At 43.3% G+C, this 25,588-nt stretch overlaps 2 protein-coding genes across 3 annotated transcripts in view; one reads left to right on the forward strand and one right to left on the reverse strand.

Annotated features, from left to right (window-relative positions):
* The first annotated feature begins 1,743 nt into the window (after positions 1–1,743).
* Positions 1,744–25,128, forward strand: aspnat (aspartate N-acetyltransferase). 2 transcript variants are annotated; one of them, XM_084923964.1, is made up of 4 exons: positions 1,744–2,813; positions 4,057–4,221; positions 17,702–18,054; positions 19,847–25,128. In XM_084923964.1, the coding sequence occupies exons 1-4, from the start codon at positions 2,510–2,512 to the stop codon at positions 19,913–19,915; spliced, it is 891 nt and encodes a 296-aa protein (XP_084780090.1). In that variant the 5' UTR covers positions 1,744–2,509; the 3' UTR covers positions 19,916–25,128. The 2 variants fall into 2 exon arrangements, with proteins under 2 accessions (XP_084780090.1, XP_084780089.1); XM_084923963.1 differs by having other exon boundaries at positions 1,754–2,813; positions 17,702–25,128.
* Positions 25,008–25,588, reverse strand: part of poln (polymerase (DNA directed) nu) — an 81,784-nt gene continuing 81,203 nt past the window's right edge. The window contains exon 29 of the mRNA XM_084923965.1: positions 25,008–25,324. The gene's annotated coding sequence lies outside the window, so the exon portion shown is untranslated. The remainder of the gene's footprint in view (positions 25,325–25,588) is intronic.

The following is a 25,588-nucleotide window of genomic DNA, read 5'->3' on the forward strand; positions in this document are numbered from 1 at the left end:
CAACCAGCAAGGTTCGTGTCACTCTAACTGGCACATTTAAGATTAAACTGAACATTTTATTGTGTGCTAATTTTATTTTAATTTTGTAACTACTGAAATTTTTTGGGATAGGCTCCGCCCACCCCCGCGACCCTGAAGGGATAAGCAGAAAAGAATGCATGGATGATTTTTTTTTTTCTTTTTTTTAGCATTTTGGAAATGTTTCACAAAAGAAGACTTTGTAACCTGCACCTCATTGATCAAAGCTCGATGTCTCAGTTAAACTTCTGACCTCATGGAAAGACTATTTGAAATGATTCTTCTTTGGACATTCAATTAAAACTTTGTCTTGAGAGCATTATTAGAGCCCCCTCAGAGCACACACCTGCTGCTCTCATTACAGGTCTGACTGCACAGTGCAGTTATTAATGTGCATGCAAAACACAGCATTTACTGCTGCACTTTTGTGTTTCTTGTTTTTTAATGTGAAGATATTTAAACAAAAAATAGAAAGCAGGCAGTAAACCAGACAAACTGCATTGCAGTGAGTCTTCAAAGTGAGTGGATGAAATGAAACAGAAGATTTATAAAGATCATGAACACGGATCTTTATTATGTTCTTTAACTTTGACAGTGTCGCATATGTTGTGTTTACAACTTCTACCTTTGCCTACAGCACCTGAAGGCAGCACTACCGGAAAAAAGCGAGAAAAAAAAGAGAGAAGCACTGCGCATGCCCAGAGCATCCTCCACCCGCACAGTGAGAGCCGCTGCAGAGGAGATGCTGGTGCAAAGAAAAATCATCTCTCGCATGTTTGCAGAGCAAACGTCCGGACCGAGCAGACTTTGTGACTCTGCAGGATATCCACCTGTCCTCCTCCTCCTCCTCTGCTGCTCTCTGGGTGGGAGGAGGAGGAGGGACACCTTAAAGAGGAGGGAGTGGGGGTGGATGCAGCTTTATCAATAGCAGGTTGCCGCTGACGATCCAGTTCAAACTAGTTTGCTTTGAGTATGCGACTGTGGCTCCACAAAGAGCTGCGAGCTGAGAGCCAAAATAAATCTTCCACGTCCGCTGAGCTTCAACTTTTACTGATGATAGCGCGAGAAAGGCTCGGCAGGACACCAGGAAATAGTTTGGTGATGCCCAGTAATGTTTATACTAATATAAGGAGTGGATGTTATACTTTTAGAGTGTATGACATCATCATATCTTCTCAGTGGGTTTTTTGCCTCCTCTAATAGGTGGTGACACTTTTTAGTCTCTAATCATTGTTCAGAAACCGCCTAAATAAAACTTTTTGCTGATTCTGCACAATAACCATCGCAGTCACACACAGGGAGTGCTGTGGGGGGACAACAAAGGAGCAGACCAAGCATCACCATCATCATCCTCATCACAGCTGCCACGGACGCGCGTAAAGCCGGCGCTGCCGCCGATGCTTGATGCGCGACGACTCGGCGGCAAATCGGTTAATGGCAGGTTACAAATGCGCAGTAAGCCGAGACACGATGTCCATGTTGGGGGTGATGTATGACAGGAGCTGGGTGACAAAGCGGAGGGAAGCTGTGGAGGAATCACTGCAGTGCAGCAGAGCTGTCAGTCAACCGGCAGAGGAGGCTGCACACAGCCCACTGAGAGCCGCCGCCGGGCGTTAGGCTGACCGGCAGCCGATTTCACACTTTATTGTTGAATCTATGAGGATATTGATGCTTCCGTATCACATCAGGGCATTTCCCCATCCCTTTATTATCACAGCAGCCTCCTATCTGCGCAACAGCAACGGTGACGCCAGCCGATTGGCTTAAGAGTCTTTCATTTTTTGCCACAGATTTATTACTTTAAGCGGCTACAGTCACCCTTTAACTTCATAAATCCCACAGGAGTTTTATTTCCTCCATCTCTCCCTCTGATCTGCACTCTCCCCTCTGCTAGGATTTCCTCTTGTTTTACGCATCGCCCCCGCTTTACCTTGCGCCTTTGTGCTGCATCTCTCGCAGCCACTGTATATCACAAAATCGGGGATCCTCCTCATTGTAAGACAGCACGAAGACAGAACTGCTCAGAAGCAGCCTCTCTACGCAATCTCGCCATCGCACCCCCTCCCCTCCTCGTCGCGGGCCCACTTTCTCAAAATACACACTTCTCTGGCACACATACATAAGCCTGCTCAGATGCGGAGGGAATGAGCGAGCCTCCCTCCTCCCTCGTCCATCAGCATCTAACAGCGCACTGCCTCTACCAATCTGTGCAGCCGGAGGACCACCCCAACCCCGTGAACCCGAATCTACCCGCCCTGCTCGCTTATAAATACCGCTCGATTTACACCGGCAAGTCTTGGTCTTCGGAAACGCTCAGGGTTGCAGCAGAACATCCCCCTTTCGTCTTACCCCCCCTCCATCGTTTCGCTGTTTTTTAAGAAAATCTCACGAATCATCCATTTTCCCCCACTATCATTACTACCCACTCTTTTTTCCCCCTCCCTCTCTCCGAACTGCACTTTTTTTCCTTCTTCTTCTTGCGGCCAGTTGCATGCATTGTTCGTCTCCCAAAATGGTTTGCGAGACTAAAATTGTTGCGGATGAACACGATGCTATACATGGGACCAAAAAAGAGTCGATCCTGTGGAGCTCTCCTCCGTCCAGCACGCCTCTGAACCCCGCCGAGGCCAAGGATGTGAGGAAAGATGTGGTTTTTATCCGCGAGTTTGAGCGCGGGGATCAAGAGGAGGTACGCCGCATCTTTTATGAGGGTATTATGGAGAGGATACCCAACACAGCTTTTAGGGGGCTCTGGCAGCAGCCCAAGACCCAGTTTTTATACGTTCTTCTGACAAGTAAGTACCCTCACACTCCCGTGTGCCGTGCAGCTTATGTGTGTTTCAGACCAACTTTTTTTTTTCTGGTCATACGCATCTCAAAAACTTCAAATGTAATGGATTCATGTGCGCAGGTAAATGTCGCTGTTGCGCGTTTTTTATTAGGTCTGCGCCCTGAAGCGATTCCTTTGAGGAACTTGCCTTCAAAATCATGCAGAAATCTGATGCTTCTTTGTTGTCGTGGCTCTGTGGGCGATGTGCAGTTAAGTTGAGAAAAAGGCTGTTGCTGCAGCAGCAGCAGCAGCAGCCGCCTCATACTGTGCCACACCGGGCACGCTGCTCCTACACGCCAACAAAAGGCATGGCAGGCGGCATGGTGCATGTGTTTAACCGATGTGATGACATGCCGGTGCTTCAATGAATGACTGAATGAATTTGAGGATTGGCCCAAAGGGTGCGCGCACGTACCCAAAAAGCACTCCCCCGCCGCGCCGCCAAATACACACAAACACACATGAACACGCACGCACGCACTCCCCCCCAGTCGCCGCCTCGTCACCACCACCACCTCCGCCCCTACACAGCAGTCAATGCGCCACATCTCGTTTGGCTTTTTGTCGATGTTGCCGGTTTAGGTAAACGCGTCTTGCGTCACAACCTGTACGGTTACGCACATTAAAGAATAAAAAATCGCATGAAATCTGCTTCACATACCCCCCTCCCGCCAATTAATTTTGTTGTTTGGATATTTGGCTCGATCCTTCCAACCAAATTTGATCCTAAATACTGAAAACCTCGTCTGAGCGGAAGCTTACTACCCCGCGCATTTTAGCGCTTTCTGTTTCGCTCCACCTGGAGCGCAAATGAGCGAACAAAGTAGCAACTAGGTTACTGCATGGCACGCAACATGCTACACGCAGCATCCATCCTGCTTGCTTCTGTCTCCCTTTGCGCCCCCCAGCGTTACATCTTACTAATAACTCCCAACATGGACTGCACTGGTTGGATGAATCCAGCACTAACACGCTCTCCTCAGGCAGAACAAACTCTGTCGTTCTGTTAACTTTTGTCTCCCAGAAAATGTCTGATGAACGCGGGTTTGTGTGAACAATTATCCAAATATTTGATTCAGCTGTTCCTGATATTAATGCTTACAGATGTCTTGTTGTGTATGTGTGTGTGTGTACGGGTCCGGCAAAAATCAAACATGTGATTTTCTCTTCTGACAGGTTTTGTTTATTTTTCTTCCATTTCTCCATAGTAATGTGCTTTTACATGACCAAATCCCTCACGCTGACCTGCTGTGCACCCCTCATTCTCATGGGTGCGCGCTACTACTACAGCAGGAAAGTTATCCAGAACTATCTGGACTGTGCTCTGCACACGGACATGGCTGACATAGATGCATATTACATGAAACCCACAGGTAAGAGGCAGGGAACACATCACTGTTTTCACACACACGCACACACACACACACACACACACACACACACACACACGCACACACACACACAAAATGTGTGTGGTTTTGTCAGTTCCCAGTGCTCCACCATCACCAGCACACAGTTAGTGGGTGAAAAAAATGCATTGGCGCACTGAAAAGTTTGGGCCTGTAACTTTTAACAAGACAAAATACCAAAAACGCTCTTTTTAAACACAGCTGTGTCTAAGAGTCTTCAGGCGATGCAGAGGCAAATCATCAAATATGCAGGTCGTCTCCCTGCTTTCCCACCCCTCCTCCCATATCTCTGTCTCCACTCCTTCCCCCACTCCGCTTCCTCTCTGGGCTCTGCTTGGACACTGAGGTAGGGGGCGGGGGGTAAAGGGTGGGGCGGATGGGGGTGGCATCACAGGGCTATTGATCGTGCAGAGGAGACTGCTGATACACTTTCTGCAGTACACTCGGTGTCGGCAAGGTTCATTTCCTCCACTAAAGCTTCTAATTGGAAAAATCAATCCACCTCTGGTGTCATCTCTGACTATTCATTCTCCTCGGGAGTTTAACTCCGGGCAGCAGCGACGGACAGCCACGTACACCTGTGACACACTTTTTTTCACACATTCCCCTGCCTTGTTAACTTCTTGGACACATTTATTCCCTGTTAACCCAGACCACGTGGCAAATATAAAAAGCAGGTGTTCATCAATTGCCCCCCCACCATTGTCTGCTTCTCTCTGACATTGTGCCCTTTGGCTTGGTAATCCAGTGCATACACAAATGCAATTTAGCATTCCCATTATTGCTGCAGGGCTGTGATGGTTTAGATGGGGTCAGGCACCACTGCTCTTGGACAATGCTAATGATTATATCCGTGCACTCTGAATGGGCCCACGGGGATGAACACCTGGGTACCAGCACGCGGTCCTGATGGAGAGGCACCGCTGACGTCACTGTGGTGCTTTGTTTAAAGTGTGTACAGAATGGCATGGCACGTAGGGGTGCGTGGTTATATAGAGGAGGAAACATTTGGCCAATAACGGGGAACTTGTTGAACTTAAAGGCCCTGAAAACAGATCATATAAGTCAGCTTCTTTCTAAGAGGAACGGGCTCTAATGCAAACACACACTTTACTGCTTAATGAAAACTGGATGTGTATTAATTTAAGGAAGCCTGCATAGTTTTTATTATTTGCAGTCTTTGGCTTCTTATGACATCATAGAGAGGGGATATTCCTAATATGGTCATCTCAGGGTCACAGTTCTGGCTGTGAGCACAAAAGTCCCACCGACTTGCTGTTCAAACCTGTTTGTGAGGGGCAGCCAATGAAAAGAAAGTTGTCTTAAAGGGGGAGGGTGCACTGAGGGACTGCACCAAGGTTAAGTATAAGATAAATAAGGATTATATTAAACTGTGAATAATGCAAACCTACTTTAAGAGAGTTTAAGAGTAAACATGAGCATGCACACAGCCCACTGTATGTATAACAGTAATTAGCCCTCTTTAATGCAACGTTGGCCAAACATGGTGTTGATTTGTTGACAGCTATGACCCTATAAGCACATAATGACATTTTCTGATGGCACTTGGATGATATTTATCTGTTGCATTTCATTTGCTGCTGCTTAAATATTTAAAAACTGTGATTAAGGGATGAAAACCCCCCAGACATTTAAGTTAAAAAAAAAAAGAAGATAATAATTTATTTTTTTCCCTGGTACAAAATGAGAATAATGAAAAAAAACAAACAAATTGAACACCTATATTGCTATCGTCCCTGAATTTCAGAAGGACTTGTACAATAAACTGTCAAATCAACCTACTGGGTCCTATAAGGAAAGTTTCAATAAGATAATCAAAGTGTCTAAAAACAAAAAAGAACATGATCATGCCATATTTTAGCTTGTTAGCAGCAGATAACAGCAAAAGAATAAATCACAAGATAAATAACACGAGTTCATCTCTGAGGTTTACTTGACAACCATACAAACACCAACTCTGTGGACTGTAGCTCTCTACGTGAGCCAAGTAGCTAACGAGTTAGCTGTGTCTGTGTGGGTGGGTCTGACAGGGAGCGTTTAAGAGTTTGCAAGAGATGAGATAAGGACTTTTGTGTTCAATAATGTGTGTGTGTCTTCGAGGACTTCAAATAGGAAGTGATACAATGTTGAGTGTGTGTCTGGTGCTCGAGGCTTCTCTGTGTTTTGAGAGACAGTTTACTGAATGTGGGAGGTCAAATAGTTTGAAACTCAACATTGGATTTCATAATGCTTGTTTTCTTTTTCACCTTGAATGATGGGGATGTATGAGATGTGCTGCTTTAGAAGAAAGATAGAGCCAAACACAGGAAGACACGGAATTCTTCGTGACACTGAAATAAAATATAAAAGGAATAAACTCCAATAAGCACAAAATCACCACAGAGTAATAAAAGAAAAGCGATTCCTGACTGAAGACACATATCCCTCTCCACATGGCACAACTACACTAATTCATACTCTCACTTCCTGTGATCACTCACTCTGCAGCCTCTTAAGGCCAGCTGTCACTGCTTTCATTAGACCTGTAATGCTGTGTGTGTGTGTGTGTGTGTGAGCAGGCAGACAGGTTGTGAAGTAAATCGAGCTAACAATGGTTGAGAGGATAAATATGTACGTGTGTCTCAAATAAAGACTGGAGGCTTATTTCAATCCATCCATCCGATTCAGGGTTGTGGTGGGCTATCTTACCCAGCTGTTATAGGGTGAGAGGCGGGGTACACCCTGGACAGATCTGGTACAAAAATGCCACTTAATTGAAATTAAATTGATTGATCGATTATTTCAAAAATTATCTGATTTGCACTCAAACACACAATAATGTTTATAAGCTTAAATAAAAACAGCATTTAAAAGTACTCAACAAACCCTGTGAAGTAATGTCAATTTTAATCTGTTTCCTCTATTCAGTTTTATTTATATAGCACCAAATCAGGAAAAACAGCTGCCCCAAGGTCAGGGGCGTAATTTCCAGGGGGGTTAGGGGGGTTATGACCCCCCCTCAATAATCAGACCCAACCAATATAACCCCCCCCAATAAAATTGTGAATTATCTTGCATAAATAGGCTGTTGGTTTTCTTTACTCATTTCAGGTATTACCAGCAAAATAGTTGCATGTTTAATCATCTGGGAATTTATTTATTTATTTAGACAGAGATCTTGACCCCCCCAATGTTCAGCACTGTAATATTAGAGAGAAAAAAAACAACAATTTGACAGTGCTACATGGGCAAGCTCTTGGCGACAGCGGGGAGCAAAAACTCCCTTTTAACAGGAAGAAACGTCTAGCATGAGCACAAATACAAAAGACTAACCAGCTACAGAAACTATTTAACAGATACAGGCGAAATAAAAGCTGACTTTATTTATTTTTCGACAAACTTTTCTTTTTGACCACATCTAGTCATTTCATTTTGGAAAGTTTAAAATCTTTTTTGTTTCTTAACAAAAAGTAGCAGCTAAAACTTTTGGTATCTTGTAAAAACAACCCAGCTGGGCTATAATATAATGAAGTTTAGTGCTGAGACTATTATTTGCTACATGTTGGAGAGATTAAAGAAAAACGCAGCTTTGTGACTGATTGCTTGTTACAGTTATTATTTGTGCATTAATGTGCAATTTACAGCTGCCATTATTAAGCCTTTTTACTGCTTAAACCCAAAGATCTCCAAAGCAGTCAAAGCATGCTAAAAGACTTCTTTTTGGAGTAATTAAAAAAGTCCCGGCAGCAGTCGGATCATTTATCCCCTCTTTAGTCGTTACTTGATGTGTCACTTTAGGTCATCCTAAAGCCACTTACAGCATAAAAAGCAAGTGTAATGAAATGGGGGTGTGAGCAGACACTGAACCAAACTCCCTGGTGAAGCGAGATACCCACTCATTAATAGCGGCTGTTTAATGAGGCGTCATGATCACTGCAGGGTCTCATCGAGGCAGCGGACATTAAAATACCTGCTCATCTCATTGTAGCCCTGTATGTGTGTGTCTATACATTTATGCATGTGTGTGGAAGAGGGATGGGGGAGGTTTGAGCTCATTCGGTTGCAGGTGAGGGCGCAGCTTCCTCTGCCGGTACTCGTCCTTATTTTAGGACTGAACGACAGAATGAGGGAGACAGAGTATAAGAGAGAGTGTGTGAAGGAAAGAGGTGAGACAACTGAAGGAGGGGTGTTGTAAAGTATAGCATTTACTTTATGTGTGTGGGGAGGGAAGATAAATCTTGGGCTTGCTGGCCAGCAGATAGACCAGATGTGTCACAATCATGGCCTCTGGGCCAAACGCAGCTCTTCACAAATTTCAGTTTAGCTTCCTTATCACTTTAAAATTCCCAATAAATTTGGGCTCAGCTGGTTGTTACTGTAGTCTGCAAAGTCTGCATCCACAACAGGAGTGTTTTTGTTGACTGGTATCGCACTTGAGAAGAGTATGAGCGACATGTATTTTATTTTAAACCGAAGCGTATCAGAAAACTGTGTCTGTCCAGCCCATGTTGTGATTGTCATGTCCAGTTGTGGCACAAATGAAACTGCGACACACAAAGGAACCTCTATGGGATATTTCATGCACATCAGCTGGGATATCTTAGATTAATGAGCTTCTTTGGATGCTTCCCTCTACTATTCCTTAATCTTTCTGGGATTTTTTTTCACCCTCACACCTGTATCACTCCTCCTTTTCCTTGTCTATATATTTCATCTGTGCTGAAGGGGAGCAGGTGTGGTGGAACAGCTGGGCTATCTAGAATTCTGGCAGACACAAAGTAATGTCTTTGGTCATGAAGGGAAATGAAAAACACTCTTTACTGGCTACAGTAAACAGTTTATCAGTCCCTAAGTTTGTTTGACTGAGACCTGATATTAGGGAGAAAACCTCAACAACACTACAGTCCTCTATGAGGATGGACTTGGCAACAGTGGGGAGGAAGAACTCCCTTTTTCAAAGGAAGAGGCCTCAAGCATAACAAGGCTTGGGGAGAAGCAGTACTCTGCTGGGAGTGGGAAATGAAAGTGAAAAAAGAGAGGAGCACAGAGTGAATCGGATCACAAAACACGTTGATTCCTTTACATCACTGTGTGACTGCTGTTCTCAGACTGCACACGTCCAGGTTTGCTTCACAACTTAAAAACTAGACTTTTCTCCACTTAAACAAAGAAAAATTAATACAATTTCCACAGCAGAAAAAAAGCTAAATCAACCTTGTATTCCATTTTATCTCTGCCACAAGTGAATGCTTTTTCATGTCTCGAGTCGACACCGGGGAAACGTCGCTTAGAAAAGTCCATATTTGACTTGTTGAAAATACGCAAACACCTCTTTGGCCTTCAGTGGTGCAGGTGGCACGCTGTTATGTCTGCGCTCCAGAAGAAGCAGCAGACATGAAAACTCTTTGCCCTCAGAGCTGGTGCTGCTCTGATTTCATAATCAGCTGAGTGGGGCTCAGACTGCTTTTATCCACATATTTTGTCCCAGGTTCAAAATATTTTCAGCACATCTTAGAAACCACCTCAAAGCCTTGCTGGTACTTTTATTGTTGGAGCTAGATGTCCTTAAACTTACACCTTCCTTTACCAGTTTGAGGGTTTGTGCCCACATAAATAACACATTACTTAAAAAATATAATATATATCTGATTAAGTACTAGGACATGCTTCAGTTTTAAGTACCATCATAAGCACGATTCCTTTAAAGGCTCTGCTGGACGGATATCACCTGGAGAATACACGCTTGTCTTTTAATTTTTCCTGCACGCTGAAAACACGTGAGCATCTGCCACTTGTCGGTTCAGTGTTTTGAGGAAGTCGATCCCATCATTAATAATAGATTGCAGTCTCGCTACCTCCGGCCTTTGTCTTACATTCTGCTTAAATCAATGGCGAACAAAGGTGCTCGTCAGAGAGACTAGATGGCGTGTCAGCGGCTTCATTAGTTTTCGCATTGTGTATTTTCTCGCTGTCTTGAGTCGCTCATTACAGAGGAGCCTGTTATTAATAGACGAGAGACTACGTGCATGAAGATTAAGACTGAGTCTGCAGTTTAAGGGTTGCGATTTATAAAGGAACAATAAATGTAGATGTAATAGGTTTGAGCTCCAGTAACGTTAAAAAGAGATAAAAATTATTATATTGAGCAGAACTGAGGTCAGCTTATTGAGTTCAACAGTCCCAGATTCTCACGTGGCCCCTCGGACAGGAAGATTAATCGCCCACCTCTGGGTTAGATTAACATTTTGCATTCGGTCGTGAAGCCCACACGGGTGACCTTTGACCCCGAGAATCAAACCAGAGAGAGATCGAGAGAGAGGGCAGTCGGAGCAGCAGCTGTACGCTGATGGATGCCACGTACGCATTAAAGCGCAAGTGTGCAAGAAAAAGGACGCGTACTCGCACGCTTGCGTACAAACAACATGGAGACGTGCTAGCGGACAGGCAGGCGGCAAGACGAACAGTCGGGTGTGCGTAATGAGTTCCTCTGAGTGTGTGCTCATAAAGCGTGACAACACACACGTAGGTGCATCAGTCTGCTTTGCATTGATGAGTGCTCACGCGCACATCTGGAAACCGTGTCCTTTGTGTGACAGTCATCTCTTCTCAGCATTCGTCGCCCGTGGCCAAAGAAGATATTGCTGACGTGTGAGGTTGTGCGTGACAGGTTAATCAATACTCCTAGCATGCACTCTGACCTGAGGAGTACAGTGTATCTGTGTGTGAGCGCATTACAGAGACTCTGCCTTAAGTCTTTTTGCTTTAAAGTGAAAAAATAACAGTATTAAGGGATTTTTATATATACAAAATAACTTGGAACCCCCCAGGTCTCGCTCCCCCCCCCCCCAAACCATATAAACATAATGCAAAATGCTACAAATTGAAACTCATATGTGCAAATTAATGTTTAATTAATATTTTTTAATTTGTCATTTTCAAAAAATGTAGTTTCTGGCGTTTATTTCATGATTCAGGCTTTAACGGGTTAACCATATGTGGACCACTTATGCTAATGTACCCAGTGGAACAAAGCACAACATATGTGTGTTTTTTTTAGCACTACAAGTGACAAAATGTGACCAGAACTGTCGGGAAGAAAAATAATCGTATAACACAGTCTGATAAAGCACCTTATGAATACCACAGGGAGATCTCATTCCCCACAGAAACGCGAAATGTAATGTCTGGGGGGGCCGGATTAATCGTGCAGCGATACGACACTTTCAATCCAAAGCCATAAATCACTGTTGCTTAAATTGACTTAAAGGTTCCCTCCAGCAATGAGACGCCTTCTGCAGGGAAATAGAAAGAAATACTTTGGTCACTAGAAGCCTAAACAATTAGCAAACACGCCCAAATCCAAGCCGCCGCCGATCTTTCGCCCAAAAAGCGTTAATACGGTGTTCGCTTCACAGAGGAGTGAGCTCCAGCAGAGCGAGGCAGCGTCTAGACGGAGCCCTTACCATATTAGGCCTCCAGGACAATCTTCTTACACACAATAAAGCCCATTCCTGTCTATGTGCTCATGTAGTTTGTAGGTATGTGTGTAATTTTTAAAATTTAATGGAGGGTTCATATCACAGCATCAGCCAGTATCTAACACTCCCACGCGCATGCATGGAGGATTATTAATATCTACTGAGCTACTGAGAGAAATTAGATCCGCCGCATTAAGAATACAGTAATCATATTCTTACTTGTGAGAGAAAGATTTCCACAACTCAGAGCTCTTCCTCCCTTTCTCACCCTTCACTCTCTGCTCAATCTATTTCTTATCTTGACATCATCTGTATTCTCCGCGCCCCCCACCCCACTCCCCCTGTAATAATGGCAGACCCCCTCCTTTGCGATTGTATGCCCTAGCAGCAATAATGGATCCTTTCAGTCTCATCGCTTTTACTGTTAACTCAGATGCTCGCCTTCCTCCTCCTCCTCCTCCGCTGCTGCATCTTTCACACAGGACAGCTGAATGACTTCTTCTTTTTTTGTTCCTCTTTGCTCTCTTTGACTAACTCCTTTTTCTGACTGAGTAACCTCATTCATACAACCTTCCAGTTACACACACACACACACACATACCAAAACATAGGCGGTACACTGTAGTACCGCTCCACTCTTAAACAGCTGCGGGAGCATCAGAGAGCTTAACGCTTTTCTCAAAACGAGTTCCTCCTTCACTCACTCCCTCTTTCTAACTCGGGATACCTTGACAGACTAAATTAATTGTTATTTATCATATTTAGCAGAAAAGTAGAAGCGTGTAGAAGACAGATATTTACAGCTTTAGTTAACTATTGCCATCGTTCTGTCTCGTGAACTAAAAAAAAAGCCACCATGGGTGTAAAGTAAAGCCATGCTAGAAGCTCTGAGAGGCTCTACTACTCTGCTCACACACAGGAGTGTGTTTCCATCTTAGTGTAATTACTATGCATGCTTAGATTTGCTAACAAGCACTAAAAAACAAAGCCTCCGAGGCAGGCAGTCAAATCAGGCTGCACTGCTTTGTGCATACGTACACGCCACACTCCTCAGGTCATCAGGACACGTTTCCCAAATTGTCTGTTTGGGAAACTGCAAAGTTTCCAACATGTTCTCATCTTGTACCAGTTTTTCAGATAGGATCGGATCTTCCTTTTACAAACAAGCTGTCCTTTAATACACCAGCCAAGACTGGCTGCGTAGAGATAACGGTCCAGCTTTTGGACCCACAAAGTCCACCTTAGGAGTTACGAGCTGTAAGTTTCTCAGGCAGGACCCCATGGGTTCACCTCTATTTTTCTTCTTTATTTCTTTTTTACTTTTATTTTTCTTACTGGACCAAAAAAAGAAGAAGAAAAACTTGGTTAGATTTACGAAAAGATCACAGTTTGGGGTAAACAAAAGTAACACTGCGGGATAAAATGACCAATTTATAGTAGAGGCCCTCTCAGTTATGCCGTAGCCTGCAGATTCAGGTCACAGATGCCAAACGACACCCGGTGAGTTAAAGAGTGCCCCTGCTGCCCCAGTTCACTGCCTGTTCTTTAAGCTCCTCCATCACCTCCAACATTTCAGTGCCCAGATGCCAAACTTTAAATTTATTCTGCTGCTGTGTTCAATCATTTCCAATGTGAGTTTAACTGTGTGAGACTCCCAAAGTACCATAAAAACTCAAAAAACATTTTAAACTTGTGATGGTGTCAGGTGAGGACTCAGCAAAGTTGATAACTTATTAGGACACGAGCCTCTGATCAGCTTAATACAGCAAAGAGTGCTTCACTATGGCTTCCCTCATCAGCATATCATAGCAAAACTGCAATGAGGACGAGGTCAAAGGGACGGGTGTACAGTGTACCTCTCAGCTGTTTGGTCTTTGAATAACACGTTCTAATTAAACCAGCTGCAAACAAACATATGTCAGACATTTGAGTCATTAAATCAACACATCTGGACTGAATTTCCTCCAAACTGTAATCAACCCTGATTAAATTTCCAGCTGTTGTTCAGCAGTTTGTCACATGCATTTGTTTTCACTTAAACTTTAACGACAATCTCTCCGGTTGTTTGTGAGACACTTTACTTCAGATCACATGGACTGGATGGATTTACATTTTTTTCTAGTCTTACTGACCATTCAAAGGACCTCGGACTACGAGCCACATGTAACCACACACAGAGAGCTTTTTTCAATACACTTGATCTATCTCACATCCACGGCCACTTCAGAATCACAGATTAACCCATAATATCATGAGAAAAACTTTATTTACTCCAGATTTAAGAAATTCATTTGTTAACAAATGCTGCAAAGATGCTAAAATGATAAAATTATTAATGATAACAATAATATCTGACAGATCTGGCCTCTCTGCCAGACACATGTATTGTGTTAGAGGGTGACACCATTGCTAACAGTCTCATCAGTGACCTCCTCCCCGCCACCGCTTCAGAAGTGTCCAGTTTGGAGTCAAAAACTGCAAATTTCACAGCACTCATCACAACCAAGTGATAGAAAATCAAAAAATTTGCAGCATGTTGCAGGCTCTCAGTTTAAACTGAGAGCCTGCAACATATTTGTCTTGAATATCCAGAAAGAACCAACTACATACAGTCAGGGTTCAAACCAGGAGCTTTCTGATCTCACTAGAGGAAAACTAAGAAGATCTCAAGAGTCATTTTGGTTTATCCTCTGACTGAAATCATTCAAATTACTGTTGATTGTCTGGATCAAAGTGAGAAACAAGCTAATAGACAGGAAGATATTACCAATCATGGCTGTGAGCATGGCTGAGAGGAATAACACACACACAACCTTTAGAAAGCAGTGAATGGAGCTGTTATGTGCCCTGCTAATGAGCTACGTTTTCCTTCAATAGCCTAAAACAGGAAGAAATCCACGCACATCCTCACCATGTAGCGTCCAAATGTGACCGACTTACTAAAAAGATTAGTTTCTGTAAACAAGTGAGCTTAGATGACAAATAGCACCGAGCTAACAGTTTACTAATCAGCTCCAAGCTTCCTTAAAAAGTAGCTGATGAATCCAATACTAATGGTACTTAATACTAAATCACTTAAACTCTGCAAGTGAGCTGCACAAACGAGCCCCTTAAACCATCATCCACCAAAACTCTGTTATGCAGATTCAAGTGGCAGTTAGAAAATAATGCTTTGACTGTTTTTTTAGGGTTATAGGACTTTCATTAACCAGAGATTAAACTATATTGCCAGAGGTTTTCACTCACACATCCAAATCATTGATTTCAGGTGTTTCAATCACCTCCATGGCTCAAGTGCATGAAATCAAGCACCTAGACATGCAGACTGCTACTACGAACATTTCTGAAAGTATGGCTCACTCTCAGGAGCTCAGTGGTGGTACTGTGACAGGATTCCAGTAGGAACAGTTTGGGAATGCCCCATTCCTGGTAAAAGATAGCTGCACACCAGTGCATGAAGCAAGGCCCAGAAAACATGGATGAGCGAGTGGTGTGGAAGAACTTGACTGGCCGGCAGAGTCCTGACTTCAACCCAACACTGTACCTTTGAGATGAATCACAGAGACTGTGAGCCACGTGTTCTCATCCAAAATCATTGTTTGACCTCACAGATGTGCTTATAGAAGAATGGTTAAAAATTCCCATAAACACTCCTAACCCTTGTGGAAAGACTTCCCAGAAGACCTGAAACTGTTATAACTGTAAAGGATGGGCCAACATCATATTAAACCCTATAGATTAAGGATGAGATGTCACGCAAGTTCAGCAAATACTTTTGGCAACATAGCCTGTGATATTCTGTGATATCAGCAAACTGCACAGTCATCTGACCCACATTTCCAGAGAGGCAGACAAAATTTCTGATCTATCGCTTCTAGTCTGCAAAGTGTTCAAATCATTGTTTCTATATCCGATAATTAAATCCAATTTGGCTGCAACATCTCCACACTTGGGGAAACTCGAGGGGCTTCCAGCTTATAATGTCAGCACTAGGAGAGTGGGGATCACTTGGGGGCTGCCCGTTGCCACAGTTGTTTGACTCGCTAACAGAAGCCTCTGGATCAGCTTAACACAAGCCTGCAGGGCCATCAAATCCTTGCGAACACGTGGGACTGATGCATGATGTCAATTTCGCCGCCTGTTTAGTGTGCGTGTCTGTGTGAGGGAGCAGCAAACAGAGAAGAGGGAGATGTTGTGTGTAACGGCATAAAAAGTGAGAGTAAGGACAAGGAGAGAGAGTTAGGATTCAGAGCTCGTGAACAGATGGAGGCAGATTTTTGCTGTCCGCAGGTCGGCCTCTGCCGGTCACAGAACAGTCAGATTTACTTTGTCTGTCACAAACAGATGGCATTTTAGTACAAAACCACAGAAACACTGCCAGCACATGGAATAAGTGCTGCTGATGTTAGTTATCTGACCACAGTTATGCAACACAGCAGAAGGTTTAGAAAGTCTTTTTCTTTGAAAGATTACTGCAAGGGCACATGCATTGTCATGCTGGGTTTAAAAGTCACAAAGCTTCAAGGCTCCTAAGAGTGTCATTAAAACATTATGAATAGCACAAGTTTCTACCTCAGAAACATTTAAACTAATGTTAAATTACACTCAGGATGATTCACATCCTGCTGGCCTCTGAACCTGAACTATTATCACTGAAAAGTTTCAGAGGGGAAAAGGAACAATTGCTCTGTATCAAAGCGAACCGTTTACAAACTGCAGCAGGAATAAAGATTGATGGTAAAACGGGCTGATATTCAGGCTCTTAGTGGCTCTGTGGTGGAGGAGCATTGTCTGCTGACATTTTTCTATGTCGGTCAAACTTCATTTGTCTGCCTGGACGTGTGTTGAGTGTTTTTGTCTGTCTGTCATCAGAGTCTGATTAATCCTGAGATGCAGCAAGTCCCTGATAGTGTATAAGCATCTGTAACATGACAGTGTTTTGGCCCAAAAACTCATCTTTAATTGCTATCTGACATCAGAGTCTCTGTTCCAGTATGCTGTCAGCTTTAAGTGACTGCTCTGTCATGCCTGCACTTTTAATCAGCTGTCCTCACTGAGTGGCTAATGTTATTAAGCTCCAGTCAGACCTGCTCATTCAGCTGCTCCCTGCATCCCCTTTTTTCTATTTTCCATTCCTTGGCTTTTCTACCCAGAGCCCTTAAGTCATTACAACAGCCATGCAAGGCGACGTTCATCTTGAGATCAGTTCCTGGTGCTGAACTGCCACATCCAACTATTTTGCAACCAGTTATAGTTTTCATGTCCTGTTTAATAGTTTAAGACAATTATACTGTTTGTTTTGTGTTCCATGCAAGAGATATTTCAGAGGTCTGATATATGATCAAAGTCATGGCAGCTGACTGTGAGACACCTTTATCACTGATCCAAAAACACAAAAAGATCACCATCACAGGCCCTGTTCTTCACCTTCATGTCAAAGTTAATTATTTCCTCTCATACATGGATACAGTGATGTTAAATAATGAGGTCAGTGTATGTGCAGCTAAATACTCAGTTTCAGACAGTCTGTTTTCTCCTCTTAGCAACCTAGAGAGAGTAAATATGGTTGCTTGCTATTCAAACCTCCTGTTTGATATGGGTGGCCAATCAGAAGAAAGACGGTCCAAACAGAGGCAGATAGCCTATCATAGAATGGATTATTTTGAAATGTACAGCTATTCTAACAGAGTAAAGAATAAAAATATGGAGCTATGAGCTTAATAGGATGAGAAGGCTGACAGGCTTAGCACAAAGACAGTAAAACCCTCAAAATTAAGAAACTTAGACAATAAAGAAAAACCAAACACCTGCTCTCAGCAGGTTCAGCTCCACTAACATTGGAGAGATCCCAGTTGGCTGTTTGCAGTGTTTACACTAAGCTTGGCTAACAGGCTGCTAAATCATGTCTATTATAATTCTTGCTTTCACAGTAAGACTGGATTTTGTTTTCTGTTTCCTCCTGTTAGGTTCCTGTTTCTGGGTGGCAGTGCTCGATGGTCGTGTGGTGGGCATCGTGGCGGCGCAGGGCCACGAGGACGAGAACACCGTTGAGCTGCGGCGGATGTCGGTGGACTCTCGCTACCGCGGCAAAGGCATCGCAAAGGCGCTGGGTCGTCGCGTCCTGGAGTACGCAATGCGCAACAACTACGCCGGCGTGGTCCTCGGCACGACGGCCGTGAAGCTGGCTGCCCACAAGCTGTACGAGTCGCTGGGTTTCCGCAGAACGGGCCAGAGCGAAGACTACCGGCTACCCGGGATGAGCCGCTCGCCGCTGGAGAGGCTCTTCTTCCAGATCCGCCATACCCGCTATCGCCTGCAGCTTCGTGAGGAGTGAGAGGTGACAGGGAGAGGGAGAGCTGGAGAGTTGGAGATGGAGAAAGAGAGGGACAGAGAGAGAGAGAGCAACGACCCTCCTTCACCTGAGAGCCCTGACCACGTCCTCTCCTCTGACAGCTTTTATTTATTTTGTGTCATTAGTGATAACTTTGAGTATGACTTAACACTTCTACTATTTCACCCTTAAGTCACTAACGTTTTTACTACTATTATGCTTTTTTTGTTGATTTTTGTATTATACTTTGACATTTTAAAGAAGAGTTTGTTTCTTTTATTAATAATCTATTATTTTTTGTATCTTTAATCCTTCCTCTCACCTGCGGGAGAGAAAAATTGGCTTTTTTCAGAAGACATCTAACTGGCGCCCCCATCTCAGCACCCTCCCCAGCCCCTTTGGCATCAGGAAAATGTGATTTTGATCAACATTCCCTTTCATTTACGTTTCTCTGCTCTCCTCAAACCTTCCCTCCCCACAGCAAAATCATGTTTAGTTGCTCAAGAGTGCAGTTTTCTATGTGGGGTGGGTGGATAGAGCAATGCATGGACCGGGGGGAGTACATAGACTCCTCAAAAAAGGGTTAAGGGAGTTTTTAGCACACACTCTCCTTCATAAAAATGATTTGGTGTGTGAACAGACACACAAACCGAGTGATCCGGCTTTTAGCCACCTCTCCAAGACACCATATTGAAGCACAGCGAGAGTGTGTTACTGACCCCGACAGTGAGAGAGAAGAGATGGCAAGGATGGTTACCGGAACATGTGCTGTGTGCATCTTGCATCATGAATAAACACAGTGCATCTTCCTCACACCCACCTTCCTCTTTACTCTCCTCACTGATGGTCCGATTGGATAACAACCCCCCCTTTTCTATGTTCTTTTCCGGATCGATGAATCACCTCCTTTTCTCACTGGAGCTGTGGGGAGGGTCTCTGACTGGTTGCGGTGACAGGAGGGTGGCGCTTTCTCGCTGCAGTGTGTCACACTGACAGATCCCGAGATGAGATATAGCTGCACGTCAGAGCTTGTTATGTGTGTGTTGTGAATATGTGACTGTGTGTATGTGTGTGTATGTGTACGTTTGACGAGGCTCTGGTCTGACAGCAGACCGAGTCTCAGCTGTGTGCGATGAACCTTTCTCACTGAATCAAGTATTATGAAACTAAACATTAGTACTTTCTTTGTGTACTTTTAAAATTGTTTACTAATTGAATCAAGGTAAATTCTAACACTTTGGATACAGTTCAGTGTTTAACTGATGATTAGTAATTTTATAACTTTGAAGAGGAAACAAACTTCATTTAAATATGCAAATTTTACTGTCAAAACTACGACAACTACAAAGTAGCTGCAGTCTACACTCCGCCTGCTTAATCCAGGTTATTGGGGAGCAACTTGAGTAAGACTACAAGCAATACTCACAAACCTACAGTACATGACTGAGCACAAACAGCAGTTGATTATTTTATCTGATCTATTGGCATTAGTGTTTCCCTTTCCTCCATGTACTTATATTGTGTATACAGCTGAAAAACTCATGTAGCGAACGTCAGAGTTTCTCCCATAACACCTCTCTCCATCTCCATCCTCCGAGCGTACGACCACCAGTAGATTCAGCCATCCATACTCTGAGCCTCAGTTATGTTATTAAACCATTTGTAAAAAGTCCAACCTAAAGCAAAACGTAACAAAAAAAGCACATAATATATAAAAAGGGAAAAAAAATACAGATGTAATTGTCACAAACTTAGCACTGGCCCTTCTTGCCTTGCTTTCCTTCCCCTCCTACCTCCCATTCATGAATCTGTCTGCAACCCTGGGCTAGACCATGCACCCTCCATTTGAACCCTGCGCACCCTCCGCTGACCTTTGACCTATCCTGCTCAAGTTTCCAGCCATTCCTGGCCCCTCTCTGCATGTGCCACAGGAGCCTTGCTGCACTGCTTTTACTACTCCATTTGAAGCTTGTCGCATCAGCCGTAGACCCCCGCCCCCTGATCTGATGTCATCTAGGCAGTGTGGCGCTGCCTGGACTGGCTGGAGCTAAGTTGCACATGATGTATGGTTGTATGGGTGTGACGCAAAAGACTCAGAGAGTGAGGGAGAAAATGCCTGTGTGTGTGTGTGTGTGTGTGTGTGTGTGTGTGTTCAGAGTTGGTGCAGACACTCACTAAATGCAGCACTGCCTGGATGACATTATGCCTGCCAGCCAACCAACTGTAGAATGCAAAAGCAATGCAAGTGTGGCATGCCTCTGTACCCGGTGTGTGTACGGTGCCTGCCCTAGAAAAGTGTAGAAAAAAGTGAATTGATATATATATACTACATATATATACATAAAAAAAGAAAATAAGCTTCTTCTTTGATATAAACATATAGAAAACAAATATGTGTTTCTTTCTTCGGAAAAAAAAAAGAAAAAAAAGTTGTACCATTTGCATGAAATGTGTCTTTGAATGCAAATATAACTTTTAGGAGAGAAACTCCTAACACATGAATTACAATGGAAAAATGGACTTGTATTTTATTTTATCTTGTTTCTTTTAAAGTAATGGTTTACCTTCTTAATTGTCATGACAAGGGCGTGAAATTAATACCAGCCACAAGCCAGTGCTTGTAAACCTTCACCACTGTATCCGAATCTAAAAGCCTTGCAGAATTGGAAAGTAATCAGAGTAATCGGTCACCAGCTGGGGGTCAATTAGCAGTAGATCCTTTCATAAACTGGAGCGGGATTGAAGGAATGTGACTCGAAGTCTGTTCTTCTTTGGTAAGATTTGCTAGATTTTCATTGAGCATTTGAAAGTTAATGATGCAAAAGGGGGAAAAAAGTCCCTGCTAAGTTGATCCTAAAGGAAACACACGTTAGATGTTTAGATTTTAATTGTGCTCAATGCCTAAAATGAAACATGCACACGTTTTCTTCTGCATCTAATTCTGAATTACACTCTCCACAATATTATAGATTATATATAAGGATATTTGTATATTATCCCCATAATGAAGGCAAGACCCTGGACGCTGGGTCCAATGACACTAAGGCTTCTTCTCCTTAACTCTTCCTTAAATTTGAGCCACGAGAAACAACGCACTTGTAAACGAGGCTCAGCCGCTGGTACGCTTTTATCTTTAAAATAGCGCCAATTCAAGAAATCCCACTGAAGCACTATAGAGTAAAAAAACGAAAGGCACTGAAAGCATCAAACAGTTCTTTCAGATGTTTTCACTGGGCCGACACGTGGAGGATGCCTCACACCACCTTGATGCATCTGCTTTGAACTTGGTTGTTGCTGGAGAGTCAAAAGGGAGCCACACTTTATTTTTTTGTGATGTTTCTGGAGCAACAGCTTCTCGTGTTTCACAGAGAATTTCACAGAGTACCGAACACGGAAGTTAGAGCCAAACTACAGCATGAACACTAAAAGCTATGGATCAGACTGTAACATTTATTTCACCTCATGTACAATCAGATATCACAGTCAGTGGGACAGAAAACACAGTGGTTATCCCTGCCAGTGTATTCAGGTCCTCCCTGCATGGCTCAGCCCGGTCTTTATCAGACTTGCTTGAGGTTGAGAGCAGGAAGTGGGCCTTCCTGAGATGGACTGTTAAAAAACGAAATAAAAAAAAAATCCTGTCTAGATCTTGTGGAGGAATGTGAAGTCTGTCGATTCTGAGCCATTTCTGCTGCTGCCAATCTCAGTTTTCTGCCTGATGAAATTTTATAAAGCTCCTTCGTGTATTATGGGAGGAACAATTATCCACATTCATACATATTCTGAACAAAAAGGGGACGGTATTCAAAATGCCTTTGCCAAGGCCTTATGCACTGGAATCAAACACTGGAGTTTAAAAACGCTGTGGACTGCATGACTTGAGGTAGTTGAAGGGTGACTTTGAATTGTAAAAGGCAAAGTGCACTGACTAAAATGCATTTATTTCTAGTCTGAGTAATGTCTGTTTTCTACTTAATGTGAATGCTACACCCTGTGAAGCCTGACCTCCGTGTAAAACTGGTAGAGCATACTTAATGTTAGAATGTAGAGACGGTATGCAGCGTCTATCAGAGTGTATATTTAGTTACGCACCGTTCCTATGACGTATTTTGCTGATGTACAATCCAAAAACCAATCTCACCGCTGGTTTCTGTTTGTTTTTCCTGTGATTTGTTTGAGTGTGAGCGTGAGCTTTCCTTCCTGAGAAGGTATGCTGCATGGACGCCTCTCCTGCTGGAGAAGGCTCTTTTAGTTCAGAGGGCTTAAAAATAATAACAAAAAGATCACCTAATGCTCTTCTCTGATGGATAAAACAGAGGCACATCTTCAGCATTTATGTATTTATTTATTTTAACTCAAGTGGCCGCTTCAACTTCACCCTAGGTACAAAAACGGTTCCAGTGTCACGATCATGACAAAATATTCATTCAGTTTATCTGCTGGTAAAGGAGCATAGACCTGAAAACTGCACAAATGTACAGATCCTGTGGGTGTGTTGCGTTACTCTGATGCTGCGTGTCCGTGCTCAGCCGCTTTGTGGGCGAACATTCAAAGGCATGAATGTAAACTACCGACATTTTATGTTTTATATCTTTTTTTTTGGTCTGGTTGCTTTTTGAACGAGAAAAAGTGTAAAATAGCAAAAAACAGAAAATTGGGTCTTTCGTTACATGACTCAACCTCTCAACATTAGATGATTTGTGCGATTGTAAATAGCCGCCATCTCTCCCTGCTGCTTATGTATTATTTACTGCAGCCTATCATCCTTGCTGGTTTTAACCGATCCCGATGGAGTTTTTTTATTTTAGTCTGGGAAAATGGATGTCGCCTGGACTGTTCCACCTGACGAGGAGGGCGAGGGGCGAGGGAGGAATGTGCCACGTTGGCAATTGACGGCGGGTGGGGTGGGGGAGCTGTGGAGGAGGGTGGAGGAGGCAACAGAGCTCCACAGCATGGACTCCCTCTCTCTCTCTCTACCTCTGGTGAGGACTTTGCTCCACTGTGGAGAGCGCTGAAGGACTCACTCTGGACTGAGGCCACGGGTGCCAAGAACACATGAAGCACTTGTAGCACAACTGTGTCTTGTTTTGCTAATACAGTACAAGGTAGTTCGATTTTTTTTTTTACCATTTCCTATAAAGAACATGGATAAAGTTTCTCCTGTATCATCAACTGTATGTATCATAAAGATATATATATACAGGATACCACAATGTAATAGTTCATACTACAACCCAAGGCTATTTTAGGAGGTGGAAATTTGCCAAAGGTAACAGAAACTGCTGCATTTTTAATTCCTCACACGGCTCCATTTTGTTCAACACAGCCCTGTAATTTACTCGTTATTATCTGGAAAACTTCTGCCCACGTGCCATCTAACCAAGCAATAAACCCAAGGAGGCAAAAGAACAGAACAATGGCAAAGATTTTATCAAGAAACATGAAATGCTGCATTGATATTTACATGCCCGACACTGTAACAATTAGTATTGTAACATTACCGCTCATTTATGCTGAAGCCTGAGGGGGTGTTTGATTGTAAAATGTTTGGGGTTATTTTTTATTTTTATGTTTCTTTACATAGGGGGTGTCAAAGATCTGCTTTTTAAAAGGGGTACCGCTACATATTTGTACAGAAGTCAAAGGGAAATGACACAAAGGGGCTAATGGATGCTAAAAAAAGAGTTCAAGCAGACAGGACCAAAAAAAAAAAAGATTGTGTAGTCCCACTCTGTAAATGCTTGCTTCTGTAAATCTCTTAACAGAGCTTTTATTCAACCATAAGGACTTTTTGATTAACTCGCACCATTTAAACATGCACTGCGACTTCACTTCCTGCAGTCTGTCAGCACGACCGAAGCTAATCAATTAAAACCGTGCTGCAGCCGCTGAAATCACTGCCCTCAACTGCGTATCTTACCAGTGATTTTCAAAGGCTTTTTTTTTTTTTTTAATCTACGATTTATTACCTGTAAAGCTGTAAAGTATATTTTACTGTATATAGCATCTGGGGGTCATTTTTACTCCTTTTTGTAACCACGCTTGTGGATTTAAAAATATATAAAAATATATTTTTAAAATAAGAGAATTGATTCTGCAGTAGCGCAGGTGTCTTAATCTGTGCTACCTCACAAGAGTCACACAGAAACAGCAGCAGCCACTTTCAGAAGCGCCGCCATTGTGGACTTCCTGTCTGCTTGAACTCTCTGGCGTTGTCGTACTGCGAGCCCGAACACTGCAGCTCTTTTAGCTTGTAGCACGCACACACACCAGCCATGACCATGAACATCAGGGGCTCTGGAGCTATCCAGCTATAGTAAGCTGCTGTAATGCAAAGAGGGCTTTCTCTGCCCTGGAGCCCTGTCATTGCTGTTGTCTGTTGCCAGGAAACTGACCACACAAAGCACAGCAGGGGGACTGATATGCAGCCACACTGTGGGGAGGCAGGCAGGTCAACAAGCCCGCCATGATAAAGAAATGGAAGGAGCGTAGATGGATGAGATGGATGGACTTGAAGTAGGGGGGTATAGGTTAAACAGCATCTGAGGGAACTTTGTACCCGAGGGACCTGAAGGGGATGGAAAAGAGGCCCCTTTTCAAGTAGAACAGCCAGTACACAGCACCAGGGGCCCAGAAGGTTCACATGTATGAGGGAAGGAGGGTTAAAATCCAATCTTGCAACATGATTCTAATGTACATTATTAGACCAAGCATGGTGTGGTGATTTTTGCATATTTATTTATTCCCAGGGAGTTTGAGAAGATGGAGCATGAGATAGACAGAGAGAGAGAGAGAGCAAGACAGTAACACCATGTGACCTCTGTGAGACTGCAGTGGCATTTATTGAGATCTATTAGCTTTCAGTTCCCTTTCTGCCATTCGTTTGGAAGACTTCTGCATCACCACATGGGGATTACTCTTAATATTGTGATTATTAACCCTTTCTTTTATACTGAATACAACTGGAACACTGTATAGATGTAAAGATGGGATTTCTTGCATTATGATGACTGAAACATGGATGTACATATATTGTATCGATTAAAATGATGATGCATTTTACATGGTGCTGGAGTTGTTTTTTTCCCTCCAAAGAGAGCAGAGGGGAGGAGAGAAATGAGACAGCAATATTTGAACTGAAGTGACATAAATGTCAGCTGTGGGTGGGTGGGAGATATACTGCAGGTTCTACTTACACACCTCCTGGCAGCGAGTGAGAAGCTCATCTGGAGTCTTCAGAGGGATTCGGGATCGGCTCCTGTTAACGGCACAGGTCACTGAGGTGAAGTTATCACTTAAACGACCACACTCAATAACCTCAATTACATCCTGGAAAAGAGATTAACGTTCAAGAAGTCTAATTACGTTTTTCATTTTAATTTAATGCCTGACCATTTTAACCTATCAAATCATAGGTCAAAGCCCAAGTCAGAGTGGAGCAAAAGTGGGATACCAGCACAGTCTGCTGTGCAACTGACACTGCTAAATAAAACACACTCTGGAAAAACAAAGAAGTGTTTGT

This window comes from Perissodus microlepis, chromosome 3 (assembly GCF_051167445.1).
Source record: "Perissodus microlepis isolate ML-2025 ecotype Zambia chromosome 3, ASM5116744v1, whole genome shotgun sequence".
NCBI lineage: Eukaryota > Metazoa > Chordata > Actinopteri > Cichliformes > Cichlidae > Perissodus > Perissodus microlepis.

Bases quoted from the DNA above. Each gene is read 5' to 3' on its own strand.
- aspnat (XM_084923964.1), top strand. From the start codon at position 2,510: ATGCATTGTTCGTCTCCCAAAATGGTTTGCGAGACTAAAATTGTTGCG. The intron at 4,222-17,701 runs GTAAGAGGCAGG...TCCTCCTGTTAG, and splicing joins ATATTACATGAAACCCACAG to GTTCCTGTTTCTGGGTGGCA. The intron at 18,055-19,846 runs CTTCGTGAGGAG...TGCCTTGCTTTC, and splicing joins ATACCCGCTATCGCCTGCAG to CTTCCCCTCCTACCTCCCAT.